Genomic DNA, 21,676 nt, shown 5'->3' with positions numbered 1-21,676 from the left:
TTGTGGCTCAGCAATAGAGCACTCGCCTAGCATGTGAGGCCCTGGGTTCAATTCTCAGTACCACATAAAAATTAATAAAAAATAAAGGTACTGAGTCCAACTACAATTAAAAAAATAAATAAATATTTTTTTTAAAAAGATGCCAATAAGAAATATAGCATTGTATCCAGGCATGGTGGAGCAAAGCTGTAATCCTAGCAGTCCTGGAGGCTGAGGCAGGAGGATCGCAAGTTCAAACTAGCCTCAGCAAAAGCAAGGCCCTAAGCAACTCAGTAAGACCCTATCTCTAAATAAAATACAAAATAGGTAGGGCTGGGGGGCTGGGGATGTGGCTCAAGTGGTAGCGCACTTGCCTGGCATGCGTGCGGCCTGGGTTCGATCCTCAGCACCACATACAAAGATGTTGTGTCCGCCAAGAACTAAAAAACAAATATTAAAAAATTCTCTCTCTCTCCCCCACTCTCTCTTAAAAAAAAAAAAAAAAAAAAAAAAAAAAACAAAATAGGGCTGGGGATGTGGCTCAGTGGTCGAGTGTTCATGAATTCAATACCCAGTACCAAAAAGTAACAGCAATAAACTAATAGCAGAGTTAATTAGATTCAAGTCTGATTACGCACACACAGTTAAGTAAGCTTATTCTTAAATGTTAGCAAAACACAGGGACAAAAATTGTTCTTCATTGGCAAAATCTCCAGGCTATTTCACAAGGGCAAGCAGCAAGATGATTTGTTCAGTACAGTCCCAAAACCTGGCATAATGGTACCAAGCAAAGACCCTCTAAACTCAGAATGTAATGTAAGCACCACACCGTGATAGCTACTACACCATTCTGACACATCTTGAGCAACTTGAGTGCTGACTGACCTCTGACTAAAATTGACCAAATTCCATATATCATCTTTTAATACATTAGTAAAAAGACCACAGGTTCCAAAGATAAATATAAGTTTTTTGTTTAAATATTTTTTTAGTTGTAATTGGACACAATACATTTATTTATTTTTATGTGGTGCTAAGGATTGAACACAGCACCTCACACATGCTAGGCAAGCACTCTACCGCTGAGCCACAACCCCAGCCCAAATGTAACTTTTTTAATAAATATTTTCAGTTGCAAATAGACCATTATTTTATTTACTTATATGTAGTGCTGACAATTGAACCAGCGCCTCATATATGCTAGGCAAGCACTGTACTACTGAGCTACAGCTGCAGCCCTATGTTATACTCATCAGCAAGTAAGCTGATCTCTCTAAAACCTTCCTATCTGATAGCCTGAGAGACTTTTCTTATTACTACAGAAAATGTATGGAAAACACCCAGAGCCAGGTACATTAGCTATGGAAATTATCACAGTGGTTACCGTCCACATAGCAGACATCCTTGATGTAGGACAACAGCAAGGACAACAGGATGTCCAAGCGTTCAGCTACAGGATGGGCCATCTGGTCAAGCTGCTCTGGATGATCAGCCTTGGTCTGAGGTTGAGTTTCTTCATCTTCATCCTTAGAAGTAAAAATTGAATTAAAAAATTAAGGTTTTACTTAGAAAACCTTCACAGCGACTATTTCCTGTGAGAGAAAATGCAGACACCTTCCCAGGCATGGGCTCTCAGGGATGCAAGTCAAAAAACAGAAAGACCAGATCCAGAGCAGCAGCTGCTGATTATATCCCACTTATTTATTTAGGTGTTGGGATGGAACCCAAGGCCTCAGGAACAACCACAAAGAACTGGCCATGCAAACATCTGACTCCCCCAACTCATACTTCTGGTGCTAACATCTGGGTCCGATTTCCCAAATCAGGGTATCCACCTCATGCTGGTAGACGTGTTGTCTACCAAACTAACAGCTGTTTCCCTTCTTCAGCAAAAAGTAGCCCAAGACCATGTCTGAGGACCAATAATTGACTGACTGACAGGCGGTCAGAAAGGGTCAGATCTGATGTCAAGCTGGGACCAAACTCCAGGAGCAATTCCTACTTCAGACCAATTGGCAGGATGAGCTGCAGACACTTCCCGGGAGAGCCTGGCCTCACGGAGCCCCATCCTCACCCTGTCGTGCTCCCTGACACTTCCCAAGAGGACCTGAACCCACCTCAACACCACCCCAGATTCCGGCTCTTCTATTTATTACTCCCTCACAGTGAGTGGTTCACAATAACACAATGAAAAAAATTTTAATGGATGGATGTGAAACCTATTTCACCAAATCCAAATTCAAATCCTTGGAAACAAACCAATTACCTCAGGCAGTAAACATGTGGTAACAAACTACTCAATGAAGGAACTGTTTTCAGTTTTGCTAAATTATGTTAACTGTTTTAAACTAAACTCTTGAAAAAGTGAGACACTACTAGCTGTCTCTTCCCACATTCTGAAACAGTGAACTTCCCATGTCCGTTCTCATTAACAGAAATGCTGACCATATTAAACAATCCTTCTGTGGAATCTGTGGCACCACCAGTTTGAGCTGCTATTTCCTCAGCATCTTCGATATCCTGCCGGGATGCATTCACCTACATTATAACAACAAAAGACAATAAATGAAAGCATTCAAAATACATCTGAGGGCTGGAAGTTCCTCTGCTACATATACTTTAGAAGTATCTGTATGATAAATTGTTAAAACACAATAATGGGGCTGGGGTTGTGGCTCAGTGGTAGAATGCTTGCCTAGCATATGCGAGGCCCTGGGTTCGATCCTCAGCACCACATAAAAATAAAATAAAAGTATTGTGTCCAGCTACAACTGAAAATATTTTTTAAAAACCCACAATTATGGTACAGATCCATGAACTGATCTGGATTGTGAAGGAATTTAAGTATCATACTCTAATATTATGCCAATACTAAATATTATAATCCAAGCTTCTTTCACTACATACTTGAATGAAATCAACATGAACTGCAATGTGACACATGCACTCAATCAGCCTCAACAAAATCAACATATGCATCTCTTTCTATGCTCTGGACACACATATTCTTTCAGAATCATGTCGTCAATCACCTGAGCAAAAAAGGATAAGCTGCAAGCTCAAGTGAATGATTACTCTTCACACCTCACACATCCTGTTCAGCATACTACCCAAATCATGCTTTTTCAATGATCTGTGCCTGATACCTATAGACAACCTTCGTAATGTTCCTTCAGAATACACTAGAAAAAGACAACAGATTCCAAATGCAGCTGAACAGTGAAGTAACCCCAGGGAAATGCTGCCAGCACACACAACTGCCAGCTCTTGCAAGACCTTACTTTGGTTTTGTTTTTCTACTATTTCTATTGGTACAATACAGTTATACATAATGATGGATTTGCTGTTAAATATTCACACCTGCACAGTGTTAACAACACAATTTGACTAACATCACTTCCCAACATTTCTCCCCTCCCTCTCATCCTTGTACCCTTTAGTCCCTTTCCTCTACTGATCTCCCTTTGATTTTCATGAGATCTAACCCCCCACTTTTCTTTTCCTTCTTCCCATCTAGCTTCTGTATAAGAGAAAATATACCACCCTTGTCCTTCTGAATAACTTATTTTGCTTGACAAAATAGTGTTCTCAAGTTCCATCCATTTTCCTGCAAATGACATAATTTATTTTGTCTTTATGGCTGAATAAAACTTCACTATATACACCACATTTTCATTATCTATTCATCCACTGATGGACACCCAGGCTGGTTCCATGATTTGGCTACTGTGAATTGTGCTACTATAAACATGGTATGCATGTATCACTGCAGTGAGATGATTTTAATTCTTCAGGACACATACTGAGGAGTGGGAGAGCTGGGTCATATGCTGGTTCCAGGCCTAGTCTTTTGAGGAAGCTCCATACTGATCTCCATAATGGTTGTACTAATTTATAGTACCATCAATAGTGCAAAAGTGTTTCTTTTTCTCTACATTCTCGAGCATTTATTATTTATTATTATTCACTGGGTAATTTGATTTTTTGATGTTGAGTTCTATAATTTATATATTCTAGATAGTAATTCTCAGTCAGAAAAGAAGCTACCAAAAATTTTCTCCAATTCTGTAACTTCTCTTCACATTCCTAATTGCTCCCTTTGTTGTGCAAAAGCTTAATTTGATACCATCCATTTGTTTACATTTATTCACACTATTTCCTGAGCTATAGGGCTCCTACTGAGAAGTTGTTGCCTATGTAACAGGCTGGAGCGATGACCCTATATTTTCTTCTAGCATAGTTTCTGGTCTAATTCCTAGGTCCTCGATCCATTTTTTTTTTTAAGCTATCAGTGGACCTTTATTTTATTTATTTATATGCAGTGCTGAGAATCAAACCCAGTGTCTCACACATGCTAGGCAAGTACTCTACCTCTGAGCCATAATCCCAACCCCCTCAATCCATTTGAGTTAGGGTTAGGTTTTGTGCAGAGAGAGATGGGGGTCTAGTCTCATTCTTCTACATGTGGATAAACAGTTTTCCTAGCACCATTTATTTAAAAAGCTCTTTTCTCCAATATATGTATTTGGCAACTTTGTCAAGGATCAGGTGACTACAGATGGCTGGATCTGTCTGTCTTCTATTCTATACCACTGAAGACTCACTTTGTTCTGTCTCACCAAGGCAGCTGTCTTCCCCCCACTCACAGAGGTTTCTCACAGCCTTGCTTCTGAACCACCCACTTTCTCCTGGAACGGTCCTCGCTCTTCAGTGATGAGGCCCTCCAGAAGGCAGCAAAGACCTCCTGTTATCACAAATCAAGCACTTGCTTTGCTCAGTCTTCTTCAAAGGTCAGCACTATCATGGTGCCAACTGGACCCTTTCTTCTTCCAGATACCCCAGGTATCCATTCCCCCCCCTTCTATAGCCTTCCTCTCCTGGTCCTAACTGCATCACCCACAGGTGGTCCACCAGCACCCCTACACTCAGCTCCACCTGTCCAAAAGGGAACATAGAATCCTCCAACTTCCTCCTCATGATGTTTCTTTCTGTTACTAATGGTAACACCAAGATTCTGTCCTCTGAAGGATTTCCTTCCCATACCCTCTGCTTTCCCACTTCCAACTCGGTCTCAAGGACCAGTTCACCTTTCCTCCACAATACCACTAGAATCCACCTCTCCCTTTCACATTTTCTGCCTCTTATTACAGGTCTCCTCACAGTACTTTTACTTGTTTAGCATTGCAATTTGCCTCTTTTAAAAAAACTTCCAATGAAAAAAAAGGTATATAGAACCCCATTTCAACATTACTTCCTCAGGAAGGCCCTGCTGGGTGCCACCGCTCCGTATCAGGTACTCTAGTTCCTAACACGTGTGCTTCTTCCTATGTACTTTTCCCTTTGAGTGACTGTTTAAATGCCTTTCCCCCATCACTGTCCAGAACTCCCAGCACAGAGTTCACATGTTAAGAGCAATGCAGCAAAGGATGGTGAAATTTGTAGATTCTTTTCCACTGCTGCCAACAAACAAAATATATCCAATATAAGAAAATCAATAAAAAGTAGATTATTCAACACTTACATCCAACTTAAGCAGCTTTTCAATAATAAGCTCCAGAATTTCATGTCTCAAGGTTGGAAAATACACACTTATCCTTAGTAAGTTATGAACATAACACTCCTAAAAGCATAAAACAAAAAATACACATTTCAACAGAATGTTTATTATATAAGCAAAACATAAATTATATCTTTATATGTTTAAACACAAATAAGATTATCTAACAATACAAAAATTTTACTGTTTCTATATTACATTCAGCATAATTTAATCACTCCAATTATTCCAAGTAAACTGAATCTATAATTTACATACTTTTACAGTGTTTTAAAAAGCTATCCTTTTTATAATGCACCTCATGTAATTTATACATTTATTGTACACAGCAGGCCAGGTGTGGTGGCACACACCTGTGAACCCAGCTACTTAGGAGATTGAGACAGGAAGATTACAAGTTCAAGGTCAGACTGAGCAATTTAGTGAGACCTTGTCTCAAACTAAAAAATAAAAAGGGCTGGGGATGTAGCTCAGTGGTAAAGCACCCTGAGTTCACACCCCACTATTCTGCGAAAAATAAAGTGTAAAACAGTTTTAATATACTCAGAGCTGTGTGATCATCACCATGTTCAATTTTGAAACATCACCCTAAACAGAAACCCCATGTCCTAGCAGTCCATCCTTAAGCAGCTACTTTCTATTAATTTGTGTATTCTAGATATTTCATATAAGTGGATTCATGTGGTCATCTGTAATGTTTTTAATGTTCACTCATATTATAGCCTGTATTTATTTGCTGAATATTTTGTTGAACAGATCTAACATGTTTTGTGAGTCTGTAAACATTAAAGTTGTTTCTACTTTTAGGCTGTTGTGAGTATAATGTTACTATGAACATTCACATATAAGTTTAGTTTTGGTAGACTTATTTCCATTTATCTTGGGTACACAGTGGAAACAATGAAGCCATATAGTAATTCTACATTTAACCTTCTGAAGAAATTACCAAGACTGTTTTCCACAGGACTGCACCATTTCAGTTTTCTAGCAATGGACGAGTTCCAGGTTCTACCTATCCTTACCGTTGCTTATTCCTGTGGTGGTCTTATCATGGCCATGCTAGCAGGCGTGAAGCAGTGCTGATCTACATTTCCCTGATGGGTAATGACGCTGAGCTTCTTTTCACTGTGTTGTAAGTTGGGTTTTGTTTGCTTTTTTTTTTTAATAGATAAAAATACTTTATCAGATACCTGATTTGCAAATATTTTCTCCCATTATCTGGAGTGTTTTCTTATTTTCTTGAAAGCATCCTATGAAGCAAACCATTTAATTCTGAAGTCTAATTGATGAATTTTTTCTTTGTTGCTCATGCTTCAGACATCACATCCAGAAACTGTTGCCTGATTCAATGCCATGAAAACTTACACGTTTTCTTCTAAGACCTTTCTGACTAGGTTTTGGTTTTCTTGCTTTTGTTTATGTTTGTTTTTTTATAAAACTAGGGACTGAACTCAGGGATGCTCTACCACTGAGCTACCTCCCCAGGCCTTTTTATTTTGATAGGGTCTCCCTGGGTTGCTAAAGCTGACCTCGAACTTGGGATCCTCCTACCTCACTCAGATTCCAGAGTAGCTGGGATTAGAGGCCTGCACTACCCACCCAGCTTTCAAACAGTTTTGTTATTTTTAGGGCTCTTATCCATCTTGAGATTTTTTTATATGCTGATATCCATACACTTCATTCTTTTGCCTACGAATATCCAAATACATTAGCTCTAGTAGGTTTTTTTTAATGGATTCCTTAAAATCCACAAAAAGGTTATATTTAAGTTTTATTTCTTCCCTTTTTTTCCTTCCTTTTTTTTTTGGGGGGGGGCAGTTCTGGGGATTGAACATTGAGGTGGCCTATCACTGAGCTACACATCCATCCCTTTTTTTAATTATTATTTTTTTGTTGTTGTAGATACACAACATGCCTTTATTTTCTTTTTTTTCTGTTAATGTGGTGCTAAGGATCTAACCCAGTGCCTCACACATGCTAGACAAGTGCTCTGCCACAGAGTTACAGCCCCAGCCCACACACCCATCCCTTTTTGTATTTTAAGAGTGGGTTTAACTAAGTTGTACAGGCTGGCCTCAAACCTGTGATCCTCCTGCCTCAGTCTTCCAAGTAGCTATCTTCCAGTAATTCTTGTCTATGTACAGGCTGAGCCTGTGCTTTCCATCTGGATTCTTTGCAATTCTTTTCTTGCCTAAATGCCCTGGTTAGATAGGTGGCAAGAATATGTATCCCGTGGTGTACATGTATATAGTCACAGCTTCTCAGGAAGTTGAGGTAGCAGGATGGCTTGTGTCTGGGTAACATAATGAGACACCACTGCGAAACAGAAACAAAAGCAGATATCCTTGTTCTGTTCCTCATGTTAGGGAAAACTGGTCTTGCACCATTGAGTCTGATGATAATCTGTGGGTTTTTCATAGATGACCTTTATCAGATTAAGAAAATTCCCTTCTGCTTTTGACCTGAAAGGGTTAGAGTGTTTGTCAAATACTTTTTCTGCATCTCCTGAGGGGACCATCTGATTTCCATTGTTTTATTTTTTTTTTTTTTAACATTTTTTGGAAGTAGTTGGAAACAATACCTTTATTTTATTTATTTTTTATGTGGTACTAAGGATCGAACCCAGGGCCTCGAATGTGCTAGACGAGCACTCTACGCCGAGCCACCATCCCAGCCCCTCTATTCTTTATTCTACTGATACAGTGTATGTTAATTTATTAAATCAGCCTCATTTGCTTATGGTACATAAATTGTCTTAAGTTGCTAAAATCAGTCTGCTAGTATTTTTCGAGAATTTTTGCATCTATTTTCATAAACAATATGGTAGTTTACAATGTTTCACTTGAAGCACACTATCACAAATATTAACAAAAGTTATTAACTACTTATTTAACATGTTAATACTTTAGGGGAAACTCTATGCTTAAAAGGTAACCACTGTCATTTATCAAAACCTACACCAATATATAAATATTGAACAGGGCTGGGTGGGAATAGAGCTCAATAGTAAGGCACTCGCCTAGAATGTGCAAGACCCTCAGTCCCATCCTCAGCACTGCAGGAGGAAAAAAGAAAGTTGCACAAATACTTAGGCAGAAATTTTGGGCGTGGGAGGGTTACTGGGAATCAAATTCAGAAATGCTTTACCACTGAGCCACATCCCTACCCCTTTTTGTTTTTTGAGACAGGGTCTCAGCCAAGCACGGTGGCGCACACCTGTAATCTCAGCAGCTTGAGAGGCTGGGACAGGAGGATCATGTTCTAAGCCAGCATCAGCAATTTAGTGAGGCCCTAAGCAACTCAGCAAGATCCTGTCTCTAAATAAAAATATAAAAAGGGCTGGGGAATGTGGCTCAGTGGTTAATTGCCCCTGAGTTCAATTCCCAGTACCAAAAAAAGAAAGAGAGGGCTGGGGATGTGGCTCAAGTGGTAGCGCGCTCGCCTGGCATGCGTGCGGCCCAGGTTCGATCCTCAGCACCACATACCAACAAAGATGTTGTGTCCGCCGAAAACTAAAAAATAAATATTGAAAATTCTAAAAAAAAAAAAAAAAAAAAAAAGAGAGAGAGAGAGACAGGGTCTCCCTAAGTTGCTTAGGGCTTCATTAAATTGCTGAGGCTGGCCTTAAACTTGTGATCCTCCTACCTTAGCCTCCTAAGTCACTGTGATTACAAATGGGCACCACCATGCCCATCTACTTACACATAATTTATTTACACAAGGCTCTGCTTTCATATTCAAATTAGGCATGCTTACAATTAGTAACATATAAACTGTTATCTTCTAGTAATTCTTGTCTATATAAACATTAAGCCTATAAAGATATTTCTCAAATGGACTCTGACCATTTAAGAGAAATCCTCAGTAGACACTTGCTAAGAAAAAAATCTGAATGAAATTCTTACTCCAAAGCCAGCATCAGCAACTCAGCAAGACCCTGTCTCTAAATAAAATATAAAAAGGGCTGGAGATGTGATTCAGTGGTTAAGCACCGCTGGGTTCAATCCCTGGTACCCCCCCCCCAAAAAAAAAAGAGAAAAGAAAAGAAATTAACTTTAGAAAGCAATTTTTAAGAAAAAGACACAACACCACATAAAACAATCTTTCCATTATTTCTGCCATGAAAAAAAATCTCTTACCAATGTTCTCTCTGATTTTCTAACAAATGGAAATTTTTCCACCAGTATTGGCATAAGAAACCATGGTGTCCTATTTAAAAAAAAAAAAAAATTCAATCAATCCATGTTAACTAAATTTTCTAGAAAGGAACATTTTTCCTCTAAGAGCAAATATGGATAGATCACAAGGGAAAAAAGAACCCCTATACCTCAAAAAATTCAAAGTTAAAATGAATGCACAGTTTCAGAGAAAATCTAAATTAACTTAGGGAAAAATAAGCTTTACTAACTTTAACATCAATAGCAAATCAAAGGGAAAACTTTTCCTCTACAAGTTTTAACAGAGCTTCAGTTTAAAAATCAAAATATTCCACATGATATTTTTATATATTTATACACATATATCTATGTCTACCTATTACATACACACACACACACACACACACACACACACTTTTCAGAAAGGGAAAATAAATCATCAACTTGCATATAAGTTAAACAATAAACCTACAGAGGAAACTAGAAGTCCACCCCTCCAAAAGAAACCCACAAACCTGCAAAGCTTTTCTTAGAACTGCAATTTTTATTCATAATGGCATGACACAAATACAGAGGTTTCTCATTGAAAATATTTGGATAGCACATCTGTTGAAGATAAAAGCAAAATGCCAACCACTATACAAAAATTGGGGGAGAATCTGCATAGGAGTTTTTAAAATAATTAGATAATGAATAGAAAACAGAAAAATCATTTTTTGCAAAAATGTGATTTCATCAACAAAATGCAAAACCACACCATACCACTTGAGTTTTGGTGCTAATTTGCATTTTATAATTTCCTACTAATTGATTATAATTTTCTTTCTTTCTCTTTATAGCACTACGGATTGGCCCAAGGGCCTTGCACATGCTAGGCAAGCACCCTGTTATTGAGCTACGTCTCTGGTCTAACCATAATTTCTTAAGTATTAAACACTACTATTGAAAAATATACTCACGATGGTACATATCTTGCTATTATTTGCAAGGCTCTGTGACATGTGTCAAAATTTGCAGGAAGATCTAAAAGGAGAACAGTCAAGAGCATGAACACCAACACAATACTTAAAACTAGGAAGATGAAAGCACTTGCTAAGCAAAACTGAAGATCTTTTTTAAAAATTATTTATTTATTTACTTTTATGTGGTACTGAGGATCGAACCCAGTGCCTCATGCCTGCGAGGTAAGCGCTCAACCACTGAGCTACAACCCAGCCCCCAAACTGAAGATCTTATGAGATAAATTGTTTCAAGATTTTTCTCTACAACTCACTATCAGTGAAGATTAAGTAGACTGTATCCGCAATAAATTTATGCCAACCAATTACATAGTAATGCTAAATGTATTAAATGTATCAAAAAGATTCTACCAAAGGTTATCATTTGTTGCCATCTACTTAATAGAACAGGTGCAAGTATATTCTATCACTAAGGGTATATTCTCTAAGAAGGCATTTTTTGCTTTAATCCTTTTTTTATACTTACTATCATCTTCATCATCAGAATCTGAAACATCTATGTCACCTTCCTTAATGATCACTCGGGCTTTTAAAAGAAAAAAAAATATGTCACAGACTTAGACAATAATCAGCTATACCAAAAAAAATCTGTTTCTCTATAGTCCAAACTAAGTACAATGATTACATTTACAACCAAAAGGAAAAAAAAATAAGTAAAGCAACTTGACAGTTTTGTTTTGTTTTTGCAGTACTGGAAATTGAACCCAGGAGCACTCTACCAATAACCTATATCCCCAGACCTTTTTTATCTTGAGATAGGGTCTCATTAAGTTGCCTAGGTTGGCCTCAAACTGATGATCCTCCTGCCTCAGCCTTCAAAATCATTCAGTTTACAAGCATGTGCCACCTCACCCAGCTTAATCATTTTTTAATACCCTTATTTATTTATTTTTATGTGGTATTGAGGATCGAACCCAGGGCCTCGAGTGTGCTAGGCGAGCACGCTACCACTGAGCCACAACCCCAGCCCTGGATCATTTTTAAACAGCTACAAATTCCTAATCGAGTTCTAAGACTGTCAGTGATTCACTAAAGCAAATTTCAATTCAACAAAATCGTAGCTCAACATGAATCCAGATGCCTCTACAGGGAACAAATGATCAGAATGCTAACTTACACCCTGGAATCTTCCATGGTGAAAAAATGTCAGTATGAAAGGAGAAGAAAATATTTTTATTAACAGGGTTTTTATTTTTTTAACCCCCCCACACACACAAACGTGTGCATACACTGCCTGCTTACTGCCTACAGGTGATATCCTATACTACCTCAGAACTGTCAGCAAGGCAGCCATCAGCAGATGTAACCCCTTGACCTTGGGCCAGAACTGTGGGCCAAAATAGAAAAAGAGAGGAAAGAAAGAAGGGAAGAAAAGAGTAACCACTTACGGGGTACAAAATGAGAAGCAATCATGCTGAGACATGGTCTGAGGAAGACTGTCTGTGCTGAAACAAGGTGACCAAGAAAAGCCAAATACTCCTCCACCACCGTCTGACTTCTATTCAACCAAGGCAATCTCTGGTGTTGGGTGAAGATAATGAAGACAGTTCACTGGTACTCACTATTTTCAAAGTAGTGAATCAATAAGTAAAATAAATGGTAAACTTACCAAAAGAATGTTGATAAGCTGCTCGAAGTCTTTTGTCAAATACATGATAGAGGATCGGAATTCCAGCAGCCAGTTAATAATCTGGTCATCCTTTAATAAAACAAAAGTATTTTCAAAATCACAAATCTTCTAAGTAACAGAAAATGTATCTACTTTGTATTGGTCAGTTGTTGATAACATTTCAATTAGTGACTGAAGAGCTGAGAACGGTGGTACATCCTGTACTGCCAGTGACTCAGAAGGCTGAGACAGGAAGATTGCAAGTTCAAGGCTAGCATGGGCAACTCAGTGAGACCCTATCTCAAATTTAAAAAGGCTGGGGGTGTAGCTCAGGCCTAGTATGCACAGGAATTGGATTTAATTCCAGTATAGTAAAATATTAAAAAATAAAATATTTAAACTAGGTGAAAAAAGGTCACAAACTTGCAACTAAGCCAAAATTTGTGTATCAAACCAGATTAAAAAAATATCAATAAACTTTACTGTTTTAAAAAAAGATATTAGAGGGCTGGGGCTCAGTCTCAGCAGTAGCACACTTGCCTGGCATGTGTGAGGCACTGGGTTTAATTCTCAGCAACACATATAAATAAATAAAGGTCTATCAACAACTAAAAAAAATATTTTAAAAAAAGAAAAGGTAGTAGAGTAACTCTAAAATACAGGAGAACTAAATTTAATACTTCACCTTGAACATTGTTTGCCCTTTACCAGTGAAAGCACTTCAAATGCTGACATCTGGGACTTTTTTAAATTGTGGAATTTTATCAGATTTAAATGCTAAAAGACCACAAAGGACCAATATCTACCTCTATTCCTCTATCTAAGCTGACTGTAAAGTATGTGGATAGTAGGGATGAGCTGATTTACTACAGTCATCATCAAATAACTTTTTCTAAATCCATTAGGCTGGCTTTAAAAATGCATTGGAACGTGTTTGTACAAATAAAGGTTCCATTCCACTTTGCCAATAAAACATTTTTCAGGTAATAAAATTACTGTTCAAAATAATTTTTAGCAACAAGGAAAAAAAAAAAAAAAGAACACCCACCCATGTTTAACAGCTAAATGATCAGATTATAGAAAATAGGACTATTTTTGTTGGTGGCGCTACTGCTGCGGCTGGAACACTTGTGCTTGTTAAGCATGCAGTTTACCACCGAGCCACACTCCCAGCTCCCAAAAGACATTATTTATATTTATATATATATATAACATGCAGAGGGAAAAATTATAAGGTAAAGCCCCAATTTGTTAAAGAAAATAATTAATACTTATTAAGACTCAATAGAGGGGCTGGGGATGTGGCTCAAGCGGTAGCGCGCTCGCCTGGCATGCGTGCAGCCCAGGTTCGATCCTCAGCACCACATACCAACAAAGATGTTGTGTCTGCCGAGAACTAAAAAATAAATATTAAAAATTCTCTCTCTCTCTCTCTCTCTCTCCTCTCTCACTCTCTCTTTAAAAAAAAAAAAAGACAATAGAAGAAATAGGAGTACCATCTAATGAGAAACAGATGTGGTGCTTGACATTGTAAATATATCTTTTTCTAATTCTAAAAACTCAGCAAGATGATTATTTAGTCCCATATTACAGTAGAGGAATCTGAGATTAACAGAGATTGATAAGCAACTTACCCAACCATGAAGTCGATAAAAAACCAGGTCAAACTTGCCTGCTGAGGTCAAATCTAGCTCAGCCCACTCTTCCACAGTACCTTTCTCCATCAATCAAAGGAACTGCCACTTTTCCCCCCACTTTCATCCAATTACTCAGTGCTTTCTATGCCATGAACATGTGACACCAAGCGTTTGAGCATTTTCTCAAAATGAGAAAATTTCCTCATTTCCTCAAATAACTTGGCAGGAAAATTAAGTAAATCACAACTCACATTGTGATAATTTTATAATGTAACACAACCACTGTGAATAACACTAATGGCAGCTCACTGAGACCAGAGACATAGAGAAGACAAGCCAGGCTGTGTGCAAAGATGAATAAATTCAACATACAGTACACCAAAAAAAAAATAAACACAAATACTGAACAGAGGGGCTACCTCTCAGTGGTAGAGCACTTGCCTAGCATGTGTACGGCAACTGCAACCCAGCAATGAAAAGGTAAATAAATAAATACATAAATATCTATCCTACTCCTTTCCACCAAAAAAAGTGCAAAGATTAGGCATCGTGACACACACCTGAATCCCAGCAACTCTGGAGGCTGAGAAAGGAGGATTCCAAATCTGAGACCAGCCTGGGCAACTTAGTGAGAACTTGGGTCAAAAGTTAAAATGCTTGGAGGTGTAACTGAATGGTAAAGTACCCCTGAGTGAAATCCTCAGTACTAGAGGGGAATAAGGTACAAGGACTAGAGATGTAGCTCAATGGTAGAGCACTTGCCTAGAATGCATGAGATCCTGAGTTCAATCCCTGGCACTGCAAAAAAAAAATTAAAAGTAAAAATAAAAAATAAACCATTCACAGACTTTAGTGCTTTCACAGTAAACCTTTAGAAGCAAACAACTTGGAACACTCTGCTGAAGTAGCAGACACACAAGGGGTATATCAAGAATCTGCTGATATAAAGCACAGTGGAAAATACACACACACAAATTGACCCTCTGTACGTTTGAAAAGAGAAAATGAGGCTTCAGTTGTCTTTAAATGGTAACACTTTTTGAGGATAATATTCCTTACAAAGGGAAAAGCATGTTTTCAGAAAACTGAAGTGTTTCAGTATGGTTAAAGAATATGGTGAGCAAGCCAAAAGATAAACCGAGAATCAGAAAAAGCTCCAGTCAGGAAGCCAACAATTCAACTGAGTCTGTCTGACAGAGTGAGTAGTTTTGTAGATCACAATAATGGTGTTGATAACAACAGTAAACACTAATATTGCACTTACTGTGTACAAGGCAGTGTTCTAAGACTTTAATTAACTCATTACAACAACCTCATGAAATAGGGACTACTTCTGATTCCCATTTTATGGATGAGGACACTGAAGCAAAGAGCAGTAACTTGCCCTTGATCACACAGCTGGTAAGAGAAGCAAGCCAGAGCCTGCTCAAATGAAGCAGATACAGAGGAGCTCTTCCAGAAAAGTCACATGAAAAGGTACAAAAATTAAAGCAGCAACCTCAGGGAATAAAGCCTCTCGTGAAACTGCACACAGAAAAATGTTGCAGGCTGTGCCAAGAAGTTGGCCCTTTATTCTTCCATAGCCTTGAAGTTCTTTAGAAAGGGGAATGACAACGTAAACATGTGCTCTGGAGAGAAGAATCAGGCTTCACTACTAAGGATAAATCTGGGGGGAAGAGGGATACACAGGAAATAGGACCTATAGACCACTAAAAGGTAACAGGAAAGGGGCTGGGGATGTGGCTCAAGCAGTAGCGCGCTCGCCTGGCATGCGTGCGGCCCGGGTTCGATCCTCAGCACCACATACAAACAAAGATGTTGTGTCCACCGAGAACTAAAAAATAAATATTAAAAAAAAAAAAAAAAATTTGGGCTGGGGATGTGGCTCAGCGGTAGCGCGCTCGCCCGGCATGCATGCGGCCCAGGTTCGATCCTCAGCACCACATACCAACAAAGATGTTGTGTCCGCCGAGAACTAAAAATAAATAAATAAATATTAAATTTAAAAAAAAAATTCTTGTAAAAGGTAACAGGAAAAATCCAGGTGAAAGAATACCAACAAAATAGAAGATCTGATTTTTTTTTTAATTGATATGAGGGGTGAGAAAGTTCAGAAAGACTCCACAGTTCCTAGTTCAAGAACTGGGTAAGCAATAAACAGTAAAGCATTAAGAGTCAGTCAGCGTGGTGGGCTGGGATTGTGGCTTGGCAGTAGAGCTTTCACTTAGCACGTTCAAGGCCATGTATTGAATCCTCAGCACCACTGAATGAATGAATGAATGGATGGATGGATGGTATTGTGTCCAAGTACAACTAAAATATTTTTTTTAAAAAGTCGGTGTGGTGATACACACCTGTAATCCCAGCAGCTCCAGAGGCCGAGGCAGGAGGATTCCAAGTTCAAAGCCAGCCTCAGCAATTCAGTAAGGCCCTAAGCCACTTAGTAAGACCCTGCCTCAAAATAAGAAACTTATAAAGGGCTGAGGATGCACCCTTAGATGTAATCCCTGCTTTTTAAAAAAAAAAAAAAAAAAAAAAAAAAAAAAAAAAAAGTTTGGTGGTGACACCTATAACTTCAGTGAATCCAGAAGCTGAGACAGGAAGACCACACATTCATGGCCAGCCTTGGAGCAAGACCCTATCTCAAAATGTAAAAAAGCATTAAGAGGAGCTGAATATTTAGCTCAGTAGCAGAGCGCTTGCCTAACATGCACAACACCCTTAGTTTGGTCCCTGGCAAGGAAAAAGAAAAAATAAAAGCTTTGGGGTGATGCAGTTCATCAGTAAGCACCCCTGCCTGCAGTACTGGGGGTGGGGAGGGAGGGTGGCTACAGAAGAGTAGGTTTGGGAGGGAGATGAGTTTAACTTGCTAATTTGGAGTACCTATAACAATTCTGAGTAAATATATCCAACATATAGTTAAGAAACAAGTCTGGAGCCTGAAAGAGCACTATGAGCTACAGAAACAAATTTTGGGGAGCTATCAGGACACCGATTCCAAAGCCATGAGGCATAAGGCAACCAAACAGGAAGAGTGTGCAGTGAGAAAAGGGAGGGAGTTTGGAAATTCAATCAACACCAAAGTTAACAAGCTGTCAAAAGAGTGACCTGAGGGCTGAGTTTGTGGCTCAGAGGTATAGCACTTGCCTGGATTTGATCCTCAGCCACCACATAAAAATAATAAATAAAATAAAGGTATTGTGTCCAACTACAACTACAAACTATACACACACACACACACACACACATATATATGAAAAAAAGAGTGAATTGAGCTAAGTGATCAGAATAGAGGAGCTATACAGGTACTGAAGATCAGTTGTTGAGAAGTGGACACCCAACAGTGCCAACTCTATGAAGAATTAGTGTGAGGCTTTAAATTAGCACACTTAAGAAATCATTGGTAACCTCTGTCAGGGTAATTACACCAGTGATAATAGTGGATTGAAATGTAAATGAGAAATGAGGAAGCACAGGTTGTCAACAGGAACAAAACAACAGCTAACAATTATATTATAAAGTCCGTACTTTGGGTCAGAGGCTGTTCTACGTGTTTCTTGTATATTAACTCATTGAATACTCTTTTAAAACCTCCATGTTGAAAAAAACCTCTATTATTATCCTGATTTTTCAGTATATCTGTCATCCACCAGCTACATACCAACAACACCCCTCTCTCCCAATTATGACAACCACAAATGTCTCCAATCTTTGCTAAATTGTCCTTTGGGTGGTCAAACTGTCAAGCCTAGTTGAGAACTACTGGGTTAAAGTAAGATGGGATTATAGAGAAGTTCTGAGGACAGAATAGCACCAAAAGTACAAACTAATGCCTGTCAAAGTGGCAATGACTTTGCTATTGGCCAAAGGAAAGTTACCTTTATGTTTGGATCTGACAGCTGGTTCTTCAACAACTCAAAGTCATTTGTTTCACCCTAAAGGAGAAAGGGAAAAAATTCATTATACTCATGGTTTCTTGTAAAATAGAACTTTTACCTATACCTTAACATGAGATGGACTGCAAAAAAATAGACCTTATAACTTTCACATCCCTTGTTACTATAAAATCACGACTTCAAAAATTTGAAAACTCGGGGCTGGGGTTGTGGCTCAGTGGTAGAGTACTTGCCTAGCAAGTGTGAGGCACTCGGTTCAATCCCCAGCACCATGTAAAAAAACTAAATAAACAAAATAAAGGTATTATGTCCATCTACAACCAAAAATATTTTAAAAAATTGTTTTTGGAAAAACTCATGTTAGTGGGAAAGGGGGATCAGAAAAAAGCAAATGACAAGTAATTCAGAAGCCATTCATATTTAGCTACACTTTGTACTGACATTTGAATATTACAGTTGATATTCTTGAGAATTCTCAAAATAAAGGGGGGAGAAGCACTATACTGATCTAACACAAAGGGAACTAAGACAGTGAACATTCAAATGTATGGATATTATATATAAATTTACAGTCATTTATGTTTTGTTTCTACTGTGGAGACCTAGTAAAATAACCTGTAAACTAACATAAAAACACCAACTGTTGATAACACTGAGGCAGGCGGATAGAAAGATGGAAGCCAGGACAATGTAGTTAGACCCTGTCTCAAAATAAAAAATGAAATGGCTGGGGATGTAGCTTAGTGATAGAGCACTTGCCCAGCATTCACGAGGCCCTGGGTTAAAACTGGTAAAGAAGGGGCTAGGGAGATAGCTCATTGGTAAAGCACCTGCCTAGCACGCATGAGATCAATCCCCATCACCACGTAAAAAATAAACAACAATAAAAATGATATTTTAAAAAAAAGCAATTAATTTAAAAAATAATTCTGGTAAAGAAAAGTTAACACAAAAACAAAAATATCCATTTGGTTTATTGTTCCAAAATAGTGCTTAGGTAATTAATTTCTTAAGAAATAAAATGTTCTAACCCTTATAAATGTTTGCAAGAAATACTAGTACAGCATTTGAAACTTTAAAACCTCAGCAAAGATTTTATTACTCTAACTTTGAGAAGCATCATACATATTATTAAATATCTGATTGCAATATTGGTACCTAAAATTCATTTTTGAATGTATAGAGGGTTTTTCTTTTATTGGCACTGGGGATTGAACCCAGGGCATTGTTCATGCTAAGCATTTGCTCTAATACTGAGCTACATCCCCATCCTTACATTGGTCTTTAGTTTTAAAGCTATTGCTGTATTTGTGACCAACAAAATCAAACCTCACATGTCATCTCCTCTTACCTTTTTGTATTTCAGCAACACTTCTGAAACCGTTCCACCAAACCGAACAGTTTTTCTTGGAGGAGAATTGAAGAAATCATTCTCTAATGCAAGCATATCTGAAATCCTGTAGAATCAAGATTACCAAACTACTAAGTTCATAACACAGAAAAATAAAAATTATAATAGGCACAGCTAGAGATGCAGCTTAACAGTAGTGTCTGCCCAGCATACATGAGTCCCTGAGTTAGATACCCAGCACTGTAAAAAAAATAATAATAATAGCTCTACCACGCGGCCTGCGCAGTGGTTTCATTAATGAGGTTCTAGGCATTAAGTTAGTTAGAAGAGATCAAAATAAAACACACAAACCAGTACCTTATTTTACATTGCTAGGTCCTGAGATGGCTCGCCTCCCTGGTTCCCGCCTCCAGCCGCCCAGCAGGGCAGCGAGGATTACTCTGGGCTAGCAGGAGAGAGAGAGAGAGCGAACACGCCGGGGAGTAGCCTTTTATTTGGGGGACAAGAGATTCAGGGGAGAATTCCATCCAATGAAGGTTGAGGGGGGGCTGCACTCCAAGGTCAGGGTCAGTGATTGGGTCTCCAGGGTCAGTGGTCACGCACACCCCCACACGGATGGGCTCTCTCATCAGGAAAGGGTCGGGATAGCTCCGACACAGCCAGAGCGCCTCAGGCCCTTAACGGGAGTCACCCAATCACGTGTCAGAATGGCTCCCCACAAATAGCCATCATTTACTGAGCCAACAACCTTTTCTTGCAAGACTATGCTAAGGTTTCTTAAATGATCTCCACTTTTATTCCCCAAAAAACCATTCTTCACTCAGTGAAAATGGTCTTCCTGCTGCACTTGGAATAAGAATACAATTCCTACAATAATCCTACAAGATCAAATATCAATCTGGCCCCTGCCTACCTCTCTGACCTCATCTTCAACCACTTGTTTTACTGTAGACATAGTGTCTTTTCTGTTCTTCCAACCTGTCAAGCTGGTTCCATTTCACTTGCTATTCACTACATCAGAAACACTTGTCATTCAAGCTGCAGCTCAAATGCTGGAGGCCTTCCCCATCAGAACTCTAATGTACCCTACCTCTCCCTTATACCTCCCATTCCCATAGTACTTCTTCACAACATTGATCACCATCTGAAATCATCTCACTCATTTATTTACTGGCCTGTTTACTGTCCCACTGGCACACTGTAAGCACTATTGAGAGCAAGAACTTTAGTCTCTGGATATCCATTGTTTCCAGTGTCGAGCACAGTTTAAGTCTGCACTCAATAAATGATGGTGAGAGGGTGCCAGTGGTGCACACTTGTAATCCCAGCTACTCTAGGCGGAGCCAAGGAAGATGGCAAGTTGTCGCCCAGCCTGGGCAATTTAGCAAGACCTTGTCTCAAAAAATAAAAAGGGCTGAAGTTTTAGTTCAATGGTAGAGCACGCCTGGGTTCAATACCAGTGCTACAAATAATTACATAAATATGAATATTAGGATAAATGTTTTACAAGGTTTGCTTATTTAAACAGAGCAAGGGGGGGCACAGCATTCTACTCACTCTGAAGTTAAACCCCAGGTGTTTTACAGGGGTTAAGGACTTTTTTAAAGTCGAGCAAAATAAAACTGTTAACATACATAGGTGTGTTGAAACATTTCAAATCAATTTTTAGGATCTGTCATCAGTGACAGCCTTCAGCTGAAAACCCACCACCTAGAAAACGCTTGAGGGAAGAGGTCAGAAGCAAAGGCGGTGTCTAGGCCTGGGACCCACTGAGGGAGCCCAGAGGGATGAATGGGGGATACCGGGCTAGAGAATGGACTCGTTTGTCCCTCCCATCTCCATTACCCACGAGGCGGGAAAGCGCTCACTTTTCGCGGACCTGAAATGATCCTCTATCCCTGCTCCCACCCCGCTCCATTTGCTTCTTCCCAGATCCTTTCGGATCTGCTCCCCCAATCCAGGTCCCGAGCTTTGGTCCCACAGTCACAGACGCAAGCGGCCCGAATCTTACCCAGTCCGTGTCGTGACCGCTGAGGCTGAAGCGGCTCCCTCCCCCGGCAACCGCGTGTGAAGTAGCTGGGCCGCCATCGCCCACAACTTGCGCGACTGCTGCGCTTCGCGCCGGAAATCGTGCTCTTTCCAGGCACCTCTCCTCCCCTGAGCCTCCGTCCCGGAAGTCGCTCTGGCGAGCGGCGGCTTTCGACCAATCAGAGCCCCTATGTGGGGAAAGCATAGTGATGCCGCCGAGCTAGAGCGCCGCCGCCCCGCCCGAGGCCCCTCCTTCTCCTCGGAGGACTTTCTCTGCCCCAGCGTTGTGGGCGTGTCCCCGGCCTCTTTGCTCTCGGCAGAAAGGAAACCGGGAGGGCCGCCTCTGCAGGGATCTGAGGACCCCAGAAAAAGTGCCGAGACACCCAAAGGAGCGCTAAGCCGTGGCTGGGCTCCCCCGAGTATTAATTTTGCGGAGTCAGAAC

The 21,676-nt window shown here is 39.5% G+C and overlaps 1 protein-coding gene across 1 annotated transcript in view; it reads right to left on the bottom strand.

Moving 5' to 3' along the window:
• Positions 1-21,380, bottom strand: part of RRN3 (RRN3 homolog, RNA polymerase I transcription factor) — a 35,025-nt gene extending 13,645 nt beyond the window's left edge. The window contains exons 1-11 of the mRNA XM_081299325.1: positions 21,217-21,380; positions 19,206-19,311; positions 17,837-17,893; positions 12,322-12,411; positions 12,101-12,230; positions 11,179-11,238; positions 10,653-10,716; positions 9,676-9,745; positions 5,501-5,599; positions 2,425-2,517; positions 1,364-1,505 (exon numbers count right to left, since the gene is read on the bottom strand). Coding sequence (XP_081155451.1) covers positions 1,364-1,505; positions 2,425-2,517; positions 5,501-5,599; positions 9,676-9,745; positions 10,653-10,716; positions 11,179-11,238; positions 12,101-12,230; positions 12,322-12,411; positions 17,837-17,893; positions 19,206-19,311; positions 21,217-21,293 — 988 coding nt within the window. The 5' untranslated portion in view covers positions 21,294-21,380. The remainder of the gene's footprint in view (positions 1-1,363; positions 1,506-2,424; positions 2,518-5,500; positions 5,600-9,675; positions 9,746-10,652; positions 10,717-11,178; positions 11,239-12,100; positions 12,231-12,321; positions 12,412-17,836; positions 17,894-19,205; positions 19,312-21,216) is intronic.
• Between the last annotated feature and the right edge of the window lie 296 nt (positions 21,381-21,676).

Source organism: Spermophilus citellus (assembly GCF_964194105.1).
Source record: "Spermophilus citellus genome assembly, chromosome: 6".
NCBI classification, from domain to species: domain Eukaryota; kingdom Metazoa; phylum Chordata; class Mammalia; order Rodentia; family Sciuridae; genus Spermophilus; species Spermophilus citellus.
This window is presented reverse-complemented; position numbering and strand designations above follow the sequence as displayed.